This window comes from Euprymna scolopes, chromosome 22 (genome assembly GCF_053919585.1).
Source record: "Euprymna scolopes isolate OS-2025 chromosome 22, ASM5391958v1, whole genome shotgun sequence".
Classification (NCBI taxonomy): Eukaryota; Metazoa; Mollusca; class Cephalopoda; order Sepiida; family Sepiolidae; genus Euprymna; species Euprymna scolopes.
The window spans coordinates 100,730,084-100,747,930 of record NC_136503.1 but is presented as its reverse complement, the minus strand read 5'-3'; the positions used below and the strand labels follow the sequence as shown (position 1 = coordinate 100,747,930).

Here is a 17,847-nt window from a genome sequence, read left to right as displayed (position 1 = left end):
AACAATTACAGGCTTCAGCATATGTCAAAAGCACAGCTAGAAAGAAAAGGAAAACTTCCCACTTCAATTTTGATATCAGAAGAATTGAAAAATAAATTAACACAATGTTTTTTTTTGCATCACTTTCTAACATTTCTTTGAATCTTAGTTCTGGGATCAGTCGATAGAATCACACACATAATTCATAGGATGGTACACACAGTTCATAGGATCACACACACACAGACACACACACAGGCACACACACAGACAAACAGACACACACACACACAAACACACACAAACAAACACACATAAAAACACACATACACACACAAACACACACACATACACACGCACATAAACACAAACACACACAAATACACAAACACAGAAACACAGAAACACACACACAAATACACACAAACACAAACACAAACACAAACACACACACAAATACACACACACACACACAAACACAAACACACACACAAATACATAAACACACAAACACACATACACACAAACGAACACACATACACACACAAACACAAACACACACAAATAAACAAACACGCACACACAAACACACAAACACAAACACGCACTCAAACACACACATACACACAGATGATGTTGCTTTGTTTTCAATTATTAATCAGATCGATCAGTTATCGAATCCCCACAGAAAATTGCAAAACTGATCAATTAAAAAAGGAAACGAAACGATTGAACATTATCTGTATAAAAACATTATCTGTATAATAAAGTTATCTATATAAAAAATTATCTGTATAAAAACATTATCTGTATAAAAACATTATCTGTATAAAACATTATATGTATAAAAACATTATCTGTATAAAAACATTATCTGTATAAAAACATTATCTGTATAAAAAAATTATCTGTATAAAAAATTATCTGTATAAAACATTATCTGTATAAAAAATTATCTGTATAAAAACATTATCTGTATAAAAACATTATCTGTATAAAAAAGATATCTGTATAAAAAAATAATCTGTATAAAAACATTATCTGTATAAAAAATTTATCCGTATTAAAACATTATCTGTATAAAAACATTATCTGAATAAAAAATTATCTGTATTAAAACATTATCTGTATAAAAAGTTTCTCTTTGGTCGTTACGTAACACAGAAATCGAAAGTAACGATTAAAACTGTAGATTTTATTTAAATTACTGGATTGCTCGTTATGTAAAAATAAAAAAAATGGTGAGATTTGAAGGTATAAGTTAACCAATGCATATATAAGTATATATCTATAAGTTAGCTAATCTATATATAAGTATATAGATATAAGTTAACACGACAGAGTTTTGGTAACCACATGACAGACGAAGAAACCTGTAAAATCAAGATGCAGACATAGTTTGGAAAGTACCATAAATAAATGTATTTTATAACATCACTTGAATGAAAATGCACCATTCCCCGTAAAAATGGATGCCTTCATTGAAAATTCTGTATATAAGAACTGTTTGTTCTATTCTTAGTTAGTCTGTACGTTACGCTTTGAAAAGGGCTAAATACAAATTTTGAAAACCAAACTGCGTTTAAAAAAAAGCCAAATTTGCAAAATTTGGCGCTAAAAAGGCCAATCTTGCAACCTGGACAAGAATATGAGAGTAAGATCCTTTTGATGTAATCTTATTTTCGAATATTATTATTTCCAAAAGCAAAAAAAAAAAAACCCCAAAAAAACAGGAAATCAACTTTCAGCCATTTTCTCAGATATATGCGCATTTATTTTTGACACATGTCAAGTTGTTATAAGGCCAACAAAATTGAAATCCAAAATAATTACAATCGATAAAATAAATCGATTATATCGTTTCCCATTTTTTAAAGCAGAAAATACAAACCAATTCATAAAAAAAATTAAATAAAACAAAAAAAACGAAAAAAAGGAAAAGTTGTTTTCTTCGTCTTTGTTTTTAGACTGACAAAAGAAACAGAAAAAAGTAACATTACCAAATAAAGTAACATTATTTGATGAAATTGAGATGCTTTAATCTTTTTTCATGATTATTTGCACAGAAAAACAAAAAGAAACACAAAAAAAAAATAATTGTCTATTTGTATTATCTATATAATATCGTGCTTGTCCCTTTTTTAGTTAGTCCATATGTTACACTTAAAAAAAGGGCCAGATGAAATCTTTGAAAGCCAAACTACTTAAAAAAAGGCCAAATTAACAAAATTTGTCTTGAAAAAGCCAATCTGTCAACTCTGGACAAAAAATATGAGGATACCGGCCTTTTGATATACTCGTGCTTTCAAATATCATTATTAAGGCTGTGACAACAGCATATTCTTTTCATTATTTTGACTCTTGAGTATATATCCGTTAATATCTTATATGTCTTTATATAGACTGATATGGTTCTCGGTTTTGACCGTGTCTTACTGTGTCGGATATATATACTCGAGAGTCAAAAGAATGAAAAGAATATTCTGTTGTCACAGTTCTAATAATCATAATAATAATAATAATCATATGATAATTTTTGTAATGGTGTGAGAAAGGAACTCATAGTAATTTTGATGTGCAATTTTCCTTCACCGAAGAAAGAAATCAGCAAAACTATGAACAAAGCTTCTTTCTTAGAACTGCACGCCTGTGAAACTCTGTTCCGTCTGTCTGCTTCCCACCTGACTACAACTTGGATGTCTTCAAGTCCAACGTTAACAAATTCTTAATGAACCGCCCCCTTAAGTAAACACTTCATCAAATCTCCACACTAACGTAATGTACTTGCAATAACCCTTATCCCTGAGTGGCTTCCGGGCCTTGATAAAAGGTGACCACTGTGTAAGAAAAAAAGAAAAAAAGGAGCATTCGAAAGAAACAGGGCAAAAAGGAGAACATTTTATGCCAATACGTGCTGAGCTGAATGAATAAATTAAATATTGTCTATTATAATGTTATTTATTGAACTGTGTAGCATAATATTACTTTCTGAATGTGTATTAGTACTTATTAATTTACTCATTTGGTTCAGTTCCATATGTAAAATACATAGACTCATATTTATAGACTCATATTTGCTGAGTGTTATTGGTTTTTCTGTACAAATATTCTTATTGCGCTATCCATAAAAATATCAGCTTTATAAAAACATATTTGTTGTTTAAATATATTTCTCAGTCCGCGGCATCTCCACGGGTCCTGTTAGTGAATAAATGTTTGAAGATAAAAGTACGAAACGATACACGGTTGGTTAGTCAAGCAGAAGTAGATGTTTCCACCGAAAATTATCGATATAAGAACTCTCTCTCGCCATAAACAATTCAATAAAAATTACATAAACAATGAAAAAATTTACAGTTCGAAATTTTTTTAGGAAAACCCATTTACCAAATCGATTAATTTCTTTCCGTTTACATTTGAGTTCATGAAATCTAAAAAAATACAAACGGAAATCCAATCTTAGAAAGTATGGAACAACTTACGATTTTCTCATGTAATAATTCTTTAACTTTTCGTATATCTTTCCTCCATATTCAATGAAACGTCATGTTACAAAATTGTCAGGCCTGTTATAGAAATGGTCGTGATTTCGGTTCAATTTGGGGTTCTAAAAAATGACTAAAGATAAACCAATTTTGGAAAGCAGCGAATGACTTACGATTTTCTGAAGTTCAGGTAATAATTCTTTAACTGTTCGTATATCTTCCCTCCATATTCAATAAAACGTCATGTTACACAATTGTCAGGCCTGTTATAGCAATGGTCATGATTTCGGTTCAATTTGGAAAAATGACTAAATCCAATTTTGAAAAGCGCGAATGACTTACAATTTTCTGAAGTTCAGGTAATAATTCTTTAACTGTTCGTATATCTTCCCTCCATATTCAATAAAGCGTCATGTTACACAATTGTCAGGCCTGTTATAGAAATGGTCGTGATTTCGGTTCAATTTGGGGTTCTAAAAAAATGACTAAAGGTAATCTAATTTTGGAAAGCAGCGAATGACTTACAATTTTCTGAAGTTTAGGTAATAATTCTTTAACTGTTCGTATATCTTCACTCCATATTCAATAAAACGTCATGTTACAAAATTATCAGGCCTGTTATAGCAATGGTCGTGATTTCGGTTCAATTTGGGGTTCTAAAAAAATGACTAAAGATAAACCAATTTTGGAAAGCAGCGAATGACTTACTATTTTCTGAAGTTCAGGTAATAATTCTTTAACTCTTCGAATATCTTTGCCCTCTTCATCGCAGAAACTTCGGAAAAGCAGCATGTTGGCATTTCGGGGATTCACTCCATACTCCACCAATTCTTCCGGTTTTAAATTATCGTTGACGAACATCCAATAAATTTTGCCAATCGTCATCATAAGTATTGAGGCCTGGAATAGAAAAAAAAAACGAAGAAGATGAAGAAAAGAAAGCCAAAGAGAAAGAAGAAATAGCAGAAAAACGAAAAAGAAAAAAAGAAAAGGGAAGAGAAAGAAGAGGAATAAAAAAGAGGCAAAGAAAAAGAAAATAAAAAGATAAAGAAGCAATACAAAAAAAGAAGAAAAAAACAAAAAAAATCGTTACTTCAAATTCCTTGTGCAATTATGATTTATTTTATACAAATCCCAACTAGGGCTGTGACAAAAGCATATTCTTTTCCTTGCTTTGATTCTCAGGTATATATCCATTGATATTTTATATGTTTTTATGTAGAGTGATGTGGTTCTTAGTTGATTAATTGTGTCTAACTGTGACCGATATATATTATTTTTATTTTACATGGGGGTCACCACTTATCAAGGCCGGAAGGCCACTCAGGGATAAGGGTTATTGCGTGTACAGTAATCAATGAGATAGTATTGTAATAATCATTAGTATTGGAGGTTTGATAGAATGTCTTACTTAACGGGGCGGTTTGTGAGAAGTTTGTTTATGTTGGACTTGAAGACGTCCAAGTTGTAGTCAGGTGGGAAACAGGCAAGCGGCAGAGAGTTCCACTGGCGTGCAATTCTAAGAAAGAAGCTTTGCTCATGGAATCTACGTTTGGATTTAGGCACAGATAAAGAGTGGGGAAAATTATTGACAGTAGTTTCAGCCAGACGGGTGTTTTTCGTGAAAGATTGGCGAGGGGGGGGCAAGGGATTGGAGTTCAGACGAGCACCTGCCATGGAAATAACGATAAAACAAAGACAGGCTCGCAACGTCTCTTCTGTGGGAGAGAGGTTGCAGGGAAGAGAAAAGGGCACCCCCCACTAAACCACGAAGTCTATTTTGTACTCTGTCAAGGCAGGATAGGCTGTTTTTAGCAGCTCCTACCTAGATGTGGCAGCAGTACTCCATCCTTGAGAGTAAAAACAATGAAAAGAGTATGCTGTTGTCATAGCTCTAATCACAACAAAGCAATTCAAGTGTATTACATTGGCAACTGCAGGTGTATTTCCACTGGTATTTGTAGGCGTAGAATCTGAATTATTTATCTCACATGAGATGGAAACAAAGCAATTACATTGTATTACATTGGCGACTAAAGATATCTGGTGTCTGTAGGCGTAGAATCTTAATTGTTTTATCTCACATGTGATTGCATGGCTTGTCCGCCAAATTTTAATCATTAATGTACTGCACTTCTTTTCTGACCATTTTGGGGGACAATTTGGTGATCGTCTCTGAATGAATTTCATACTCACCGTACCTTAACCCCCCAGATTTTTATCTCTACAATAATCTTAAATATAAAATCGATAAAAATATCCCTCTAGAATATTCTCTAACTGAAGATGCCGATCAGAGTTCAAATCCGGGTAAGCACAGAGTGAAGTTTATTTTTGTATCAAATATGGCTGAACTGTAGAAATGATTGTGAGTTTAATAAACATTTTTATGTTTGACAGGATGCACCTGAAGCATATCGTAGCTTATAGTGGCTGGAACTTTGAAAGAATAATCAAAATGCTACAATACACAGCTTGGCTAATTTTTAGTTAAACTAGATACCGTTAAAACGATAACATACACGTGCCTCAAATTTTTATTTGATAACTGGGCTTCAACTCATAGTGCGTGCAGAGTAAGAGAGCGATGATGCGCAGATAGCAGCACGGGCCAGGAGCAAAAAAAGTAATCTGTTCTGGTCAATGTGGGGGAAACCCTTCATATCAGACAATTGCTAATTTTGGACCCTGCCAGAGTGCCCCATTGGGGGAGCTGGTTTCCCTCCCCACATTAAAAACGGCCTTGTGCCTAATTTGCTCAGTGGGGAATCAAATAAATACAAGCAGCAACAGCCAACGTATGCAAATGACCAAGCAAGGTGACGTTACAGCAAGGAAGAAGGAAAGAAAAAGATTATGAAAAAGGAAAATGTGACCGGAGAAGAGCAGAAATAGACGTGTTACACACGTGGCCCTAAGAAACGACGTGTCTTAAAGACATCAGACAAAGACAGAGTACCATGGCAGAGTCTTGTTTAGCATACTGGAGTACAAAAAGACTTTTGAACAAGATACAAGCATTATTCTTGAAGTACATGTAAATAAATGTCTGCTGTTTTAATTGAAAAAAAAAACAAGTGTTGAATTTTTTCCTTTTATTGGTTTCATTGCGACTGTCTGCATACAACGTGTGGGTCTCTAATGCTGACATGTAATAACAATTATTGTTAAAAGTGAATAAAAATTGAAGAAACAATTTTTTTCCACCACAAATAAATTTTAGAGCAAAACGTTAAAAAAAGAAAAACTATCTACGGCGGAATTTAGTTAATTACCAAAATTGTATTTAATGCTTACCGTAGTGATGATTTCTTTGAGAGTTTCATTTTTAAGAATAACCAGAAAGTGATTCTGTTCGAAGGTCTTTTTATTATATGAAATGAATTTCTCCAAGATTTTCTCTTTGTAATCGAGGAATGACGTGTCGATTCGATGGAGACGACATGTCACCAATCTCGACGACAATTCTTCCGTGAGCGATGAAATGTCAGCATGACCTGATAGGAAAAAACAAAATTCCTTTATATGCGCTCATCGGCATCATATCGTATGTATTCGAAGATTCTATTGGTGGCATTGGTTTCCCCGATATTGTTCTAGTCAAAATTCTTTCTCAAAAGATATCAGGTACTAACGGGCGGGACCACGTGAAGGTTACCAACATCCTTAATGAAAGTGATTGTTATGGAACGAACTGGATTCGAACGCGAGACACACAGATCGTCAGTCCATGCTAACCACGAAACTTTATAGACGTTGAAAGAAAGAAAGTAATTATATTCGTCCATTGTTGACGAAACGAGAAAAATATACCAAGGTGAATTAAATAAAACATACAGTTCGAAATTACACAAAAACGAGCAAAAGTTATAGCCCGTTGACTTAGAATGAACGCTTTTATGCCAGCTTGATGATTGACAATGTTTTACATTAAATACTAATCCCTATGAATTCCTAATAATCCCTATTGATACTTAACTCTCTATCGGATAGCTACTATAATACTTAGTTCGCTGCACATTATCATAATCACACAAAATTTTAACCAGATCGCACAGTAGTTTCCAAAAAAATTATTTAAAGTAAATGTGGTATTGTGGTAACTAATCCCGATTGTTACAAGTGTGTTGAAATGAAGAAATTTACTCTACTCGATCATTGTTGAAAGAACGAGAAAAATCTACCTCCATGGATACGTATTATAATCTATCTCGCGTGACACTTTACTTTAATAATTCATAAAAATAAAACTGGAAATAAATAAAAATGCCGGTCGGCATTTATATTTTTTAAACATTTTAACTACACGTTACTCTCCCATCTCGAACCACTTAAAACATCTCTCACCGACAGGTCCATCTAGTCTGGTTCGCGTTTCCCTTTCCTCCGACCGCATGCCGGCCACAGCCGGCCCATTCTCGTCCTCGACGTTGCACATCCATTTTCTTCAAAGCGCACTTTGCTCCTCCCGACCACGTAGTGCGTTTTTTCTCCTTTATTCCTTTTTATTCTCCTGCACCGTTCCTAATTTGCATATGCGCCTTTTTTCGGCTACTGCTGCTACTAATTTCTTTGCAAGCCAGCTATCCTTTGCTGCTACTGATATTTTCCCACGCGCTCATATGCACTGTAACATTCGGAAAACAATTAATGTCTTTGTCGGCAAAAAATAACTAAATCCTATGCATAATTTAATAGATGTATTAACATCTATCTGTTCTCTGAACTTTATTCTAACATTTTCCCAATGTCCCGCCTCAAAATCAATTGGTCTTGTGATTATGCCGCAAACACAGTTAAGCGAACACATGTTTGTATCATGATTTAAAACATAGTTAATCATTTATTAGAGTGATCGGATTACAAACCAAGAAGTCAAAGATCGCATTAACGAACAGGTTTAACAAAGTGTATGTGAACGCGTGTAAAATATCAGTAGCAGCAAAGGGTGGCTGGTTTGCGAAGAAAATAGCAGCAACAGTAGCCGAAAAGGCACTTATGCAAATTAGGAATTGTGGGCCAGTTGGCGAGACAAGAAAATGAGAAAAAGGACACCACATGCTCGGGGGAAAACAAAGCGACGTCGAAGAGGACGGGCGTATAAAGTCGAAGAAAAGAAATAATTGGCTACGACAGATGTGAGGTTGGAGAAGAGAAGTGTAACCGAGCGAGATGAACGATGGGGAGATGGGGAGATGGGGAGGAAAATAACGGTGATAAAAACTTGTGTTAGAGGAGAAAAAATGCCGACCTGGATTTTTCTTTCTTTCTTTCCTTTGTTTGTAACTGCATTTTACACAGGTAGTACCGTCAATAATCTACAAACGATGTCTAGGCTGGTTGGAACATGAGCTAAGATTGGCTGCAGAGAGGATTGCTAAGTGCTCCAATCGATTCTTAATTAAAAGGATGAGGACCAAAATTAAACTAAAACCAGATACTAGAGAGAGAGATGATTGCAACAGGTAGAAACTGGAAGGAGAAGGACTCTGTGGATCTAGCTTCGGATCGAAAATGACTTTGACTGCCTGAGTTCCTAAGTTTAAGTTAGTAATCATTTACTGCTGTCTTGTGGTTTTATCTTAAAATGGTGGTCACGACTTATCAACGCCCGGAAGCCATTCGAGGATAAGGGTTATTGCGTGTACAGTAATCAATGGGATAATATCTTAGTAGTCGTTAATAATGGAGATTTGATAAAGTGTCTTACTTAAGGGGGCGGTTCCTCAGGAATTTGTTTATGTTGGACTTGAAGACATCCAAGTTGTAGTCAGGTGGGAAACAGGCAAACGGCAGAGAGTTCCACGGGCGTGCACTTCTAAGAAAGAGGCTTTGTTCATGGAATCTACGTTTTGTATTTTGGCACAGATAAGGAGTGGGGAAAACTATTGACAGTGGTTTCAGCTACACGGGTGTTTTTCGTGAAAGATTGGCGAGGGGGACCAGAGAGCGGAGCTCAGACGAGCACTTGCCATGGAAGTAACGATAAAGCAAAAACAGACTCGCAACGTCTCTTCTCGGGGGGGGGGGGGGGGTTGCAGGGAAGAGAAAAGGGCATCCCCCACTCTTCTGTATCCTTTACTACCATAATTTCCAAACGTTTCCTTTTAACACCGAAACATTTAAGGAGATATTTGTCGCTCATACAGGCGGAGGACTGCGTTGTAGTGAGATACCTTCTAGAGCGATAGAATGATCCAACCATTTTTTTAGTAACTGATCTGATGTAAGTCTTTCACACCAGGTCAGTTCAAGAAACTTGACTTGAGTCAAAGTAAGAACGTCTCTACAAGAAATCGATGGTTGAAGTATAAGGTGGAACGATAAAATTGTCGCCCTAAAGAAACCACTACAGCTTTATTTTAAAACTTTTATTGAAAAAATACATTTAAGATAACTTGATTATATAGCAGAGCTGACATCTATTCAATGTAGCCGCCTTCAGCTTCAATCACCCCCTCGATACGGGTCCAGAATTTGGTGTATGCCTTTCCCACAAGCGCCACCGGGAGCTCGGCGAGTACTCGGCGGATGGCGGCGATTAGGCTGACTTTAGTGTTGTGGGAGGTCATGTTGGTGATGTTCTCGACATTTAATCAAACGAAGTAGTCCAGCAGGTTCAGATCGGGGGAAAGGTGGGTGGGGGTAGTGAGAGAAAGGTCTCCTTGCGCTTTGTGGCAATCCAGTGATGCATTTTGAGGGTGCTGACAATGGTCCTGTTGTCATAACTTGGATCGGTATGAGTTGTAGAGCGGCGCATCCGATATCGCTCGTTGAACATTGTGTCACTTTCAGACATGATAGAAGGCTCCTATCGCTCATGAGATTTGTACACAACTGGCCAACTAGTAGAGGGTCTGCAACAAAATACGGAGACCGTTTTTCAATCAAAGGGAAATGAAATCATACCGTCTTTTCTATGGTGACTATTTTATCGTTTCACTCTGTATTTGAAAACGTAATGCTTAGTTTGAAACGATTCTTTCAGAATGTTTTTTTCGTTTTTGACCTGAATAGAATTTGTGTCGAAGTCATTTTTATGTTTAGAATAAACATACAGATTAGAAAGCAATGTGGTTGACATATACTTTAGCTGTGAGAAAAACGGATAGAAAAACGAGGTGGTTATTAAGTTAGGTCTCGAGTCCGTGTTCTATTTACAGAAAAAACACAAAAAATCGGCAATATTACACTATAATAGCGAAATTAGAAACTTTAAATATTGAATTTCAAGCCAAACCAATGGTCTCTATTTAATTGTCATTTTATAGTAATGAATATATAAAAAATGAATGCCTATTGAAGGGAGCTTGAATGCTTACTGACGATTACTTCATTGTCTGCTCGAGAGAACTTGAATTCACTACCATTTTGGTATTTTCACGAAAGGTATAAAAAGAATTCGTTAAACAGTTGTTTCTTAGACTATATTAATGTGTATTTATTTAATAAAATCATTTGCTGCTGTTCCGTGTGCTTTTTTCAATATCTATTTTTTCAATCTCTATTTTTTCCAATATCTATTTTTTCAATATCTATTTTTTTCAATATCTATTTTTTTCAATATCTATTTTTTCCAATATCTATTTTTTCAATATCTATTTTTTCCAATATATATTTTTTCAATATCTATTTTTTTCAATATCTATTTTTTCCAATATCTATTTTTTCAATATCTATTTTTTTCAATATCTATTTTTTTCAATATCTATTTTTTCAATATCTATTTTTTTCAATATCTATTTTTTTCAATATCAATTTTTTCCAATATCTATTTTTTTCAATATCTATTTTTTCAATATCTATTTTTTCAATATCTATTTTTTTCAATATCTATTTTTTTCAATATCTATTTTTTCCAATATCTATTTTTTTCAATATCTATTTTTTCAATATCTATTTTTTTCAATATCTATTTTTTTCAATATCTATTTTTCCAATATCTATTTTTTTCAATATCTATTTTTTTCAATATCTATTTTTTCAATATCTATTTTTTTCAATATCTATTTTTTCAATATCTATTTTTTTCAATATCTATTTTTTCAATATCTATTTTATTCAATATCTATTTTTTCAATATCTATTTTTTCCAATATCTATTTTTTTCAATATCTATTTTTTTCCAATATCTATTTTTTCCAATATCTATTTTTTTCAATATCTATTTTTTTCAATATCTATTTTTTTTAATATCTATTTTTTCAATATCTATTTTTTCCAATATCTATTTTTTCAATATCTATTTTTTTCAATATCTATTTTTTTCAATATCTATTTTTTCCAATATCTATTTTTTCAATATCTATTTTTTTCAATATCTATTTTTTCAATATCTATTTTTTTCAATATCTATTTTTTCAATATCTATTTTTTTCAATATCTATTTTTTTCAATATCTATTTTTTTCAATATCTATTTTTTCAATATCTATTTTTTTCAATATCTATTTTTTTCAATGTCTATTTTTTTCAATATCTATTTTTTCAATATCTATTTTTTTCAATATCTATTTTTTTCAATATCTATTTTTTTCAATATCTATTTTTCCAATATCTATTTTTTCAATATCTATTTTTTTCAATATCTATTTTTTCAATATCTATTTTTTTCAATATCTATTTTTTCAATATCTATTTTTTTCAATATCTATTTTTTCAATATCTATTTTTTTCAATATCTATTTTTTTCAATATCTATTTTTTTCAATATCTATTTTTTTCAATATCTATTTTTTCAATATCTATTTTTTTCAATATCTATTTTTTCAATATCTATTTTTTTCAATATCTATTTTTTTCAATATCTATTTTTTTCAATATCTATTTGTTTCAATATCTATTTTTTCAATATCTATTTTTTTCAATATCTATTTTTTTCAATATCTATTTTTTTCAATATCTATTTTTTCCAATATCTATTTTTTTCAATATCTATTTTTTTCAATATCTATTTTTTCAAAATCTATTTTTTTCAATATCTATTTTTTTCAATATCTATTTTTTTCAATATCTATTTTTTTCAATATCTATTTTTTTCAATATCTATTTTTTTCAATATCTATTTTTTTCAATATCTATTTTTCCAATATCTATTTTTTTCAATATCTATTTTTTTCAATATCTATTTTTTCAATATCTATTTTTTTCAATATCTATTTTTTCAATATCTTTTTTTTCCCATATCTATTTTTTCCCATATCTATTTTTTTTAAATGTTCAACAAATAACAAACACATTATTCTTTTACGACCAAAACTTTTACAAGAATAAATATTTTTTCAGCCAAACTATTTTCTACGAAACTCATAACAATTATCCGTGAAATAGTTGGTGCCAAGCAGCTGGGAATTTTTTAATACGTATTAGTGTTTGGACGATTATTCGAAATCAGAATGGAAAATCGGAAAACTCTCAGAGTTTTCCGATTTTCGGCATGACTTAAATTTGGAGGTATCAGAATCGAAAAAAAATATGCCTAAAACGATTCACTTAATTGTCTTTTTAGTTGATTTTGTTTAATTCAAAATCTTCCATTTCTGGTAATAATGATAAAATAATAAATATTTATCGATTTTAAAATATCAGTAAAGCTAAAATCTATAGATAAACCACCAAAAGTGTAATTTTACGTTTAAGAAAATATCTGCACATTTAACAGGTGTTTTTACGGTAACCAGAGGTGGAAGGGCGGACTGCACAGTTAAATATTTACAGATTTATTAAGAATCGGAATCGGAATCGGGAATTTAGTACGGAAACTGTAATTGTATCGCAATCGGGAAAAATATTGGAATCGTCCCATCACTAATATATAAAAAATCATTTAACGCTATCCTGTGTTTTTTTCTCCATTATTTATTTTGGTTTAATTTTTTCAAAGTTCGATAAACAAAACAAAACAAAAAATTTTTTTTTTTTTTAATAAAACCACTTCAACATCGATAAGAACTGTACATTACCGATTGAATTATCGTAAATGATGTTCACATCGGACCATTTTAAATTTTGGATGATGTCAGCGATCGCCACGAGATTCCATGCGATATTTGCGACTGGCTGCGGTTTATCACAGGTTTCAACACTTAGGAAGATGTTCGGAAAACTGGCAGGTCGTCGAAATTTCTGGGGCAGGAAATCCAACGTATCACAAGTCACGACCCACACAACGAGATCCACGTTTGATACAAGTAAAGCTTCAACTTAGAAACGAGAAAAGAAACTTTCATTATCAACATATTAATATAAATTAATATAATTTATTTTATCCTTTGACGTTAATTTCATGACATATAAACACATACTTGCTGCAAGGCTAAAAATTCAAACATGAACCGATACCTATTACCTTACGCATGCATATTCGTAATGCCCTCGTTTGACCTTCACCTCGAAATTTCATTTTTTTTAATTTTCACACTTTTGTACCGATTTTTCCCAGTGACAACCCAAATATAAAGTTTCGCATATAATACCATATATAATAAGTTTCATATCTCTAGATCAAACACTGACGGTGTTTAGTAGGCAAAATTTTTTAAACAAATATATATACGCATACATAAATATATATAGAAAGAGGTTTTGTGTTTACTATAACCGTTTTACGTAAATATTACGCAAGTATAAATCATGTAGAATATTTGCATGAATATAATTACACGTAATAGTTTACAAAAAAATAATCATTTCATAAGAAAACGGAAAAAAACTAACAGAGAATTACTTAAAATGAATGTTTAAAAGAATATGCAAATTAGCTTGATCTTTTGCAGATGAATGCGATTCTAGGGCTCATATATAAGTTATACTCACTTCTTAAAAAAAAGGGCTGCCTTTTTTTTTTATTATTATTCTATGGGACAAAGGGAGACACTGAGTGAGTAGACAGGTCTGTATTCAACGCCTGTTTGAGAGAGGCTTGGGAATACCGGACTTGAAGTGCCATCGAGACGCCGAGAGGCTGGCCTTTCTGAGCCACTATCTGCAAGAAGATCAATCGTGGCACCCCGCGGTTACTACCGTCTTTCTCTTACGGCATATCAATCCTATTCGGGTTATTTAATGCCGAATCCAGTAATTTTGGGGAAAACATGATACATATTTTTATACCTTCAAATATTTATTTATAGTGTTTCGTTTGGTTGATTTGTAGAAACATTATTGTGTTTATTTTGCAGAACACGACTGAGTTTTGCAAAAAGAAAGAAAAAAAAACAATAACATCAATGTCTGGTGCAAGTACGGAAGTTGGTAACTTCAGATCTAGTAACACCCAAAGTAGTAGTAATAGTAGTAGTGGTAGTAGTAATAGTGTTTTGATGACGGTGGCTAAGTACTAAACGCCACGGACTCTTCACCTAGGTTTTCCAAGTCTAAATCCAGTCTGTTCCACAGAAACATTTTCATCAAACCCACACTTGACCTTGTGTCAAACCTGCTGGAAAGGAGGTAAATGAAATAATATATATATATATATATATATATATATATATATATATATATATATATATAATAAGCGTATATTATCACCCTTTGTAACAGAACGCGTATGGGCGTGTGTGAGAGAATCAGCAGCAGCAGAGGGATAGCTGGCTAGCGAAGGTATTAACAGCAGTAGTCGTTTAAGCACGTATGCAAATTAGCAAGTGTACGCGAGCCTGCGTCACAAGAAAAGGGGATTAAAATACACCATGTGGTCGAAGAAGGAAGCAAGTTGCGTGGTGGAGAAGATGGACGTGTAAACATGAGGACGAGAAATCACTGGCTAACACCAGCGTGAGGTGGCGGCGACAGAGACTTTTAAAAAGCACACGTATGTGCGAAAAGACTTTGGAAATATAACGAAATGTGTTGTTTTGAATGAACCATGAATAAATTCTTTTGATTTGCACTAAAATAAAAATGCCCAGTTGAATTTTTATTTCATTCCTATTTTATTACTTGATAGTATTCTGAACATCTACAAAGCCACCATTCGCCCATGCATAGAATATTGTTGTCAAATCTGGGCTGGTGCATCTACCACTAGTCTCTCCCTCTTTGATAGGGTCCAAAAAAGAGTCTTCAATCTAATAGAGGATGACCTCCAATCTGTAGTGGAATGGGGACAAAAATGGATGGTCACATTCAATGCTACTAAGACTAAGCTTGTTTCCTTCAATAACTACAAGAAACCTTCTCTGCCACCAATAGCAATGGCCAAGAACACATTGCCTGAAAGTACTTCTTTTAAACTCCTCGGCCTAACGTTTACAGGAAACATGAACTGGAATAGATACATTGAGAGCATTGCCAAGGCTGCTGCAAAGAAGGTGGGTTCTCTATACCGTGCTAGAAAACTACTTATGCCTGAAAGTATCCTGTACCTCTATAAGGGCACCATTCGCCCATGTATGGAGTATTGTTGTCACATTTGGGCTGGCGCATCTGCTGCTTGTCTCTCACTCCTGGACAGGGTTCAAAAGAGAGTCGCCAACCTGATAGGTCCTGAACTGTCATCTAAGCTTCAGCCTCTGTCCCATCGATGAAATGTTGCATCCCTCTGCCTGTTCTACAACTACTTTAATGGTGAATGCTCTGACGAACTACAAGCACTTGTACCTCCTCGACGTGACTACCCCCGACAAACCCGACAAGCACCTAAGTCCCACCCCTTTACAGTAGAGATCCCTAGGTGTAAGAAAGCCTTTTACTCCAATAGTTTCTTCCCCACAACTGCAAGTGTTTAGAACTCCCTCCCGGGATTCTGCTTTCCCAACTGATATTTTATATAAGTTCAAGTGTAATGTGAATAAACATCTTGCTACTCATCTCCCTTCATAATGCCCCTGCAAATTATGTCTCCGATAGTAGCCCCCTACTTCAAAGTGGCACTTGCCTTGTTTGGGGTGAAAATTGATTTTAAGAAAATAGCTTCCACTTTGTCTACTAAGCCCCAACCCCTGTCCCATCGCCACAATATTACATCCCTGTGCCTTTTTTTACAAATATTTTTTATGGAATGTGCTCTGATGAATTTATTGCACTCGTGCACCTCGATGTACATATCATCGACAAACTCGCTTAGCAACAAAATCACACCCCTTCACCATTGAGGTCCCCAAATGCCAGAAAGCTTTTCTGCTTTAGCAGCTTCTTACCTTGGGATTCCCTTCCTGCTACATGCTTCCCTGACTGTACTGATATGCAGGATTTAAATGTAACATAAACCATCTTGTTAATCTGTCCTAGGCGTGGTCCCAAACATCAGCCACCACCCACCTACGTCCAAGTGGCGATGTGCCTTATTAGAGGAGAACGCGATTAATAAAAAATCGATAAATCAATTATTAGCAAAAGAAATGCAAATTAAAATCAAGAAATGAAACTTCGAACCTCGTCCGTCCATAAAAGCTGGGTGATGCGAAGGCAAGTTATGAGTTTCAAAAATCAATTCTGTCCTGGAGGAATTTGTTTGTCGGCGTAAAGACTCGATCACTTCCAAAGCTCGGACACGAGTAATGGTCGATTCAAGTATGGCGGCTAGAAACAAGAAAAAAACAAAAACAAAAAACAAACAAACAAATAAACTTGATTTATTATATAAAAGGCAAACTTTTGTGTGTTTGTTCGTATGTCCGCAAAAAAACATTTTCATCCACACCATACAGGCACAACACGGTATCGTTAGAAAGAGCGATCTCTCGGACAAAATATATAAAAAATTATAAAAAATTATCAATTATTTCGAGTAGAAATGTTTTGTTTAAAAGAGGGAGGCATATAAGAACCTTGCTTTTGATGCAACATAAATTCCCCCAAATTAAGGGAATTTATTCTCTTCAAGATTTTGGTGGCCCTTTCTTCCGTTAACTTAGAATGAGTGATTTAAACCAAATTGATGCTTAAATACGGTTGAATTTTCATTTTTACACTAAATATCATGACACATAGTTCGTTGTATCGTATCATATGAAAAGTGTATACAAAATTTAAGGCAGATCAACCCAGTAGTTTCCGAGGAAAAATGGGACTTAAATATTAATCTATAATCATTCCTAACTCTGCATCTAGCGGATATCACAATAGTACGTTCGCTGCACTTTATCATAACAAAGGTCCATAACAAATTTTAACCAGATCGGCTCAGTCGTTTCAGAGAAAGAACGGGGCAGACAAAAAGTCAAACAGACAGATATACAGAATAAAAAATGTATAATATAGATAAATTTCCAACAATTACCGAGACTTATTCTGGATCATGAAATATTTCGACAACTTTGTGGTCCGTCTTTATACTTACATAGCACTTCGAGCAAAAAAAACAAAACAAAAAAAACAAAAAAAACAACTTTTTGGAACAAAAAAGTAATAATTGCATATATATATATATATATATATAT

General features: G+C 33.5%; 1 protein-coding gene across 1 annotated transcript in view; it reads right to left on the bottom strand.

The window, feature by feature from the left end:
* Window positions 1–17,847, bottom strand: part of LOC145243744 (uncharacterized) — a 102,386-nt gene that overhangs the window by 35,480 nt on the left and 49,059 nt on the right. Inside the window, exons 4-7 of the mRNA XM_080106789.1 lie at window positions 16,841–16,987; window positions 13,426–13,665; window positions 6,762–6,961; window positions 4,173–4,364 (exon numbers count right to left, since the gene is read on the bottom strand). Of these exons, the coding sequence (XP_079962915.1) occupies window positions 4,173–4,364; window positions 6,762–6,961; window positions 13,426–13,665; window positions 16,841–16,987 (779 nt within the window). The remainder of the gene's footprint in view (window positions 1–4,172; window positions 4,365–6,761; window positions 6,962–13,425; window positions 13,666–16,840; window positions 16,988–17,847) is intronic.